We start from the raw sequence: 5,535 nt of genomic DNA, 5'->3' as shown, positions 1-5,535 counted from the left end.
GGTTATAGCTCCAGAAAAGCCACCAAATCTGCTGATGGGATAGCGGAAGGTGAAGGTTATTTAGAGTGGACAGTGGAGGAGGGAGAGGATAAGTGCCAGTGGAGATCCACAATGAATAATAGTGACAGAGGCTGAGATTCATCCCACTATTTTCCTTTTCTGAGTTTGCCTTCAGGAAGAAGAATCCATGAGAATCAAGGAGGAGATGTCTTCAGACCTAGATGACACAAAGGGCCGGTTTAGAGGGCCTGAGGCTGTTTCCTGGGAGCACAGGCTCAGGCAAAATCAACTTTGCTCTGTGTTAGACCCAGTGAGGTGACTCTCTTACACAATTGTACAGCAACTGCCTTTATTATTATCCGCGAGGCATAAGATCATCAGAGGCATTAAAGACAAGAGGCCCCAAATGGACTCGCTTTATGCTTATCCCACATCAGCAAACCAAGACGCAGTTACAGTTTTTGAAATGAAATGTGAAACCAGACAACCAGAAATCTAATCAGCACAAGTGGGATAAATTTCAGCCTTCGTCACTATTATTCTCTTTTGCCCCTGCTTTACCCAAAAGAAAAGCAACCTTGCATTAACCAACTCACTTTGCCTAGTATGACTTCCTTGTTCCTGCCCCCTTCTGCGGAGAAAAGCCTTTTATTTTGTACAGTGTTAGACAAGCATTTAGCTTCCATTGCCGAAAGGCTTTTCTGAAAGAAAGGGTTCATAGAGCCATCTGAAGGCCAGCAAAGGAGCAGGTTCTGGATCATGACGTCAGAACCACCGGCAGCAGCACTAGGTGGAGAAGGTGACATGTCCACCACCATGGAGTTGACGGGCGCTTTTACACATTATGTTTGGGTGGGGGCGTGGGGGGGGGAAGAAAGATGTAAGTTGCTATGAAACAATTTATATTGGCTACAGACAAGGTGGGCTGGATAAGATAAGGCAGAGGCATTCTAGGATAGGTGCATAATCCATAAGGAAGAAATATTTACTACTTTGGATTGGTTACAGGCAACAGTCCTGAAAGTCCATGCACAGTAGGGTATGGTGGTGTCTAGTGGTCACTAGGAGATGCCTGGATGTTGAGTCAAAGCTTCACCCAACACTCAGGGATGTGAGCAGTCTTGTTAGCTAGCCCCCAGCTATTAACTGGCTAATCGTTGCTGTCTCTTTCTCTCACGCTGGCTGCTGTAATTTAATTTAGAACATCTTAGAATGTTTTTCTTGTCACTTGGTTCTTTCCAGGGCATTTCTCCAGAAGCTGGAGCACTGGCAACTTCAGAGCCCACGGGGCTGCTCCTAGGGTTCACTCAGCACACTCAGTGCATTCTCTCCAAGAAGAGGAGGTGTGGAGAGGCACTGGGAGCACCACCTCAATTCTCTAGGAAGCCTCTTAGTTGGCTGGTGCCATGGTGGAGTGTCATAGATAAGGGAGGGAAACGCTAACTTCCACACAGATAGCTCTCACTTCCTCATTTGCCATCCGCCCATCTACAGCATGACCTCCTTAAAACAGTGATTATGAATATTCACACTGGGGTTCCCTTGAAGCACAGGACTCCCCGTTCCAGTGGGCTCTGGTTTGTCCACAGTTTAAATGACCCCAATGAGCCTGGTGCTCTTTGAAATGAAATGAGGGAAGGGAGTGAGGAAGTGAGACAGGGAGGGTGGAAATTCAGGCCCATCATGGAGAGGGGGCTTGAAGCTGAGGGGACTGAGGACAGAAGTAACAGCATCCCCCAGTCAGTCTCTCCTCATCCCCTCCCCATTTTGATTCCCCTTAGTCTCTGAATTGTACCTCAGCTTTCTCCAGAATGTTTCTGTCCTCCAAGACCTCAGAGAGAGCAGTGGGTGTGTTTCCTATGGCCTTAGATTGTGTCTGAAAGGGCATCCCTGGGAGGTTGCAGGAATGCAGAATCGCAGACCTCCTAATCTCTACTGGATTAGAGCCTGCGTTTTAACACAATCCCAGGTCATGAATTCATACATTAAGTGGAAAAGCCCTTGACAGGGTTCAGGACATGACACCCCAAAACATGGCACTTTGGCATATTGAATATTTCAAGATGAAGTATTTGTGAAGCCGCAGGTACAAGAAGGACTTCTCACCTTTATCTGAAGCAGATCATAACGCTCTTGTGAGAGGTGCACTATTTATTCCTGGATGAAAGGAGCATCCTTATTTCCAATACAGAGACACCAAGAGGAACCCAAACACACAGGCCTTGCTAATTTCCCTCACATATTACATTCATCTCACACCCTCTTTATCCCCTTGTATTTTTCCACCACTATTTACTCTTCATCAAATCTGGCATAAAAACCATTTCTTAGGATCTTCATTTCCTCAGTAAGCCTCCTATGTCACATAAAACTTCTATTGCATCAGTTGGTATGCTTTTTTCCTGTTAATCTTTCTTTGTTTAATTTTGAGACCCAACAGGAACCCTAAAAGGGTCCAGGAAAACTTTTTTCTCCTCTATACTCTGGTCTGTGTTACCCAGGGAATGGGAGAAAATCATGCTCTTTAGTTCCAAAGGCTCTGTGATACTAATCTTTAAATGAATAAGGATTTTGCTCTTTGAAAATTCATGTAGCAATGGAAACAGCAGGAGTTGGGAGTCAGACAGAACCTGCAGCATATCTCTGGTTCGGTTCTAATTGAGCAAATGATTAAACCTTAAAGCTTCGTGAATTACATGGGTAAAAATGAATAATTAAATCATGTTGACCTCCAATAAATGCAGAGAAAATTCAATAAATTAAGAGCATTTGCCTTGAGAAGGAAAACCCCTATTTTGTAAAAAACTGCTGTTTAGAATTCTCTGCTGTTTTTCTTAGACGGCCTCTTATTCTAAAAAAATAACTTTGCTTTCCAGCCTGCTTTAGCCTGCTTGAATAATGAGGAAGATAAACTTAGCTGTCTGACCTTGTAGGCCAGAGACTAGATATGCCCATACTCTCAATGCCATGCCAGGTGCATTTTTTAATTGGATAGAACTGTGTTGTTTTCAAGGCCAGCAGCGAGATAACCACTAATTGCACAGAGGACTGGCTCCTTAATAAAAAGGGAAGTCCTGCTTGTAGCTTTGCTTAGAATTTGAATTCATTTTCTCTAAGCCCACCGCGGTGAATAAAGTGTGACTCCAAATTCTCCTGCATTGTTTGATTATTCCGGTTTTCTGCAACAGCCTCATACAGGAACTTAATAAATATTAAGTCCTTCTCACTAATAAAGTAAATATATACCTGAGAAATAATCATGTTCTAAGATTTAAATGATCCACCTATCATGTTATAGATTACCTTCTTGGTTTACCCAGAATCTTACACTAGACTTTGGGGAATGCCAGTGGTCTTAATCCAGCATCTAGAAGGGTTCAGGAATCTGGAGAAGTGCTGTGTGTAAATTAATCAAGAGTCCAGAGACGAAACATAATTTTGGAAGGCATTTGGGGGGCCAGAGGAGCTTGTCTAAAGAAACCAAGTTCTCCCTTGTCTCAGGACCCTTCGCTTTTTATTAACACAAATTGTCCTAAGGCAAGGTAGATATACATATCAAAGGGTAGGGTTTAGTACACAGAATCCATTGTCAGATTGAAGGAATTGCCTTCGGCTGTTCAAGTGTTTGGCCAGTAGGAGGCAATAACATGTAGATTGAAATGCCCTTAGCTGTCTGGCAGCAAGCAATCATTTATGCTTCCTTTTCAGGTTTGGGGAAATGCCCTCAGCTATTTCCAGATGATTCAGCCCTGCTGACATGCTGGAATTGGCTTCCGGCAGGGGAAAACATCAACATTTGGGGAGAAATGGTAGAAAGGAATCTTGATTCTATGAAAGACTTTGAATGTGAATTTGGGAAAAAGAGAATACCCAAATTGCTGAATTCCCGCATTTGATGGCTGTCAGTTAAGAAAGTAAATCAAATTGTGATTGTTTTGACTAAAATACACAGAAAGCTGCTGAACAATTAACAAACAAAAAAACAAACAGCAACAATAGCAAAACTGGTTAAGAAAGGCAGTTTTCTACTTGGAAGGCTGGTAGAATCTGTGGAAACTCATCTTCATAACTATTAATTTCATGTAGAGGGATTTTTTGAATGATATGTGTTGTGCAGTTACACATGAAAACATATAATGTTGGAATGGAAACAGCTTACGGAAGTCCAGGAAAAGACATACACATTGGGAAGTACAGGTCCAGACCAGGTCTAACTGAATGGTCCCAAATGCCACCCCTGGCTTCTGAAGGAGTTGATGGTCAGGCTGGAGATACCCACCTCTCCTACTCACCCTTACTCCTTGTCCACCTCTCTGTCACCTAGCAGCAGCCTCCTCAGTGCCCCCTTCACCTCTCTGTTTCGAAGGGTGTAGATCAGGGGGTTCAGGAGCGGGGTGACAATGTTGTAGAGGAGGGTGAGGAACTTTCCCTGGTTCTGGGAAGAGTTGTGCCCCGGCTGCATGTACATGTAGATGATGTTTCCATAGAACAGTGAGACCACTGTGAGATGGGAGCCACAGGTGTTGAAGGCCTTTTGCCTCCCGGATGCTGACTGTATTCGTAACACAGCCCTTACGATGTAGCCATAGGAGACCAGGATAAACACCAGGGGTGACAGCACAATGCCCACTGCCAGAACAAAGACAGTGCCCTCAATCACAGCTGTATTGACACAGGCCATCCGGATCAGAGCAGGCATCTCACACAAGAAGTGGTCCACACTGTGGTGCCCACAGCGTGGTAAGTGCAGGGTGACTGGGGACATGGCCAGGGAGTTGGCCACACCACAGCCCCAGGCCAGCGACACTAAGCCCATGCAGAGGCGAGGTTTCATAATCACCATGTAGTGCAGGGGATTGCAGACTGCAACAAACCGGTCATATGCCATGACGGCCAGGAGCAAACACTCTACACCACCCAGACCCAGGAAGAGAAATAGCTGGATGGCACAGCCTATGTAGCTGATGGTCTTGTCATGCCCACTGAGATTATAGAGTAGCTGGGGGATGGAGCTGGTGGTGAAACTGAGGTCCAGGAAGGAGAGGTGGGTGAGGAAGAAGTACATGGGGGTGTGGAGGTGGGAGTCCAGCCGGGACACCAGAATAATGGTGGTGTTGCCCACAATGGTCAGGAGATATGCAATCAAGATGACCACAAAGAGGATCTTCTCCAAATGGGGGTGGTCAGAAAATCCCAAAAGGATGAAATTTCCCTGGGCACTATCATTGGTCCCATCCATCTCTACTGCACCTGAAGAAGAATAGCAATACTAATAATGGTCACAGACAATATAAGGCAGCACTTACTATGAACCAGGGATCCTCTATGCTTTTTACAGTTATTTGCAGGGAGCCACTGCTTGCCAACATTGTCAGTGCACCAAGGAACTCAGAAGGTGATGGACCTTGGGCATTAGCAGGACTGAGGCTAAACACCGATTGTTCCTATTGAGATAGTGGTGGCTCAAGGCAATTCCCTAACCTGATAATCCTTTTACTGTTTACCAAACTTTACCTTTGATATGCCTGTCTGCAT

At 44.9% G+C, this 5,535-nt stretch overlaps 1 protein-coding gene across 1 annotated transcript; it reads right to left on the bottom strand.

Annotated features, from left to right (window-relative positions):
• Positions 1-4,294: 4,294 nt before the first annotated feature.
• OR2W3 (olfactory receptor family 2 subfamily W member 3) lies at positions 4,295-5,239 on the bottom strand (the record flags this gene model as incomplete). The annotated part of the gene is made up of 1 exon (XM_080676583.1): positions 4,295-5,239. The coding sequence occupies one exon, from the start codon at positions 5,237-5,239 to the stop codon at positions 4,295-4,297; it is 945 nt and encodes a 314-aa protein (XP_080532709.1).
• Positions 5,240-5,535: the final 296 nt, after the last annotated feature.

The sequence above is a fragment of the Plecotus auritus genome, assembly GCF_963455305.1.
Source record: "Plecotus auritus genome assembly, chromosome: 6".
Classification (NCBI taxonomy): domain Eukaryota; kingdom Metazoa; phylum Chordata; class Mammalia; order Chiroptera; family Vespertilionidae; genus Plecotus; species Plecotus auritus.
Note: the sequence above shows the minus strand (reverse complement) of the source record. Positions and strands in the feature narration are given on the sequence as shown.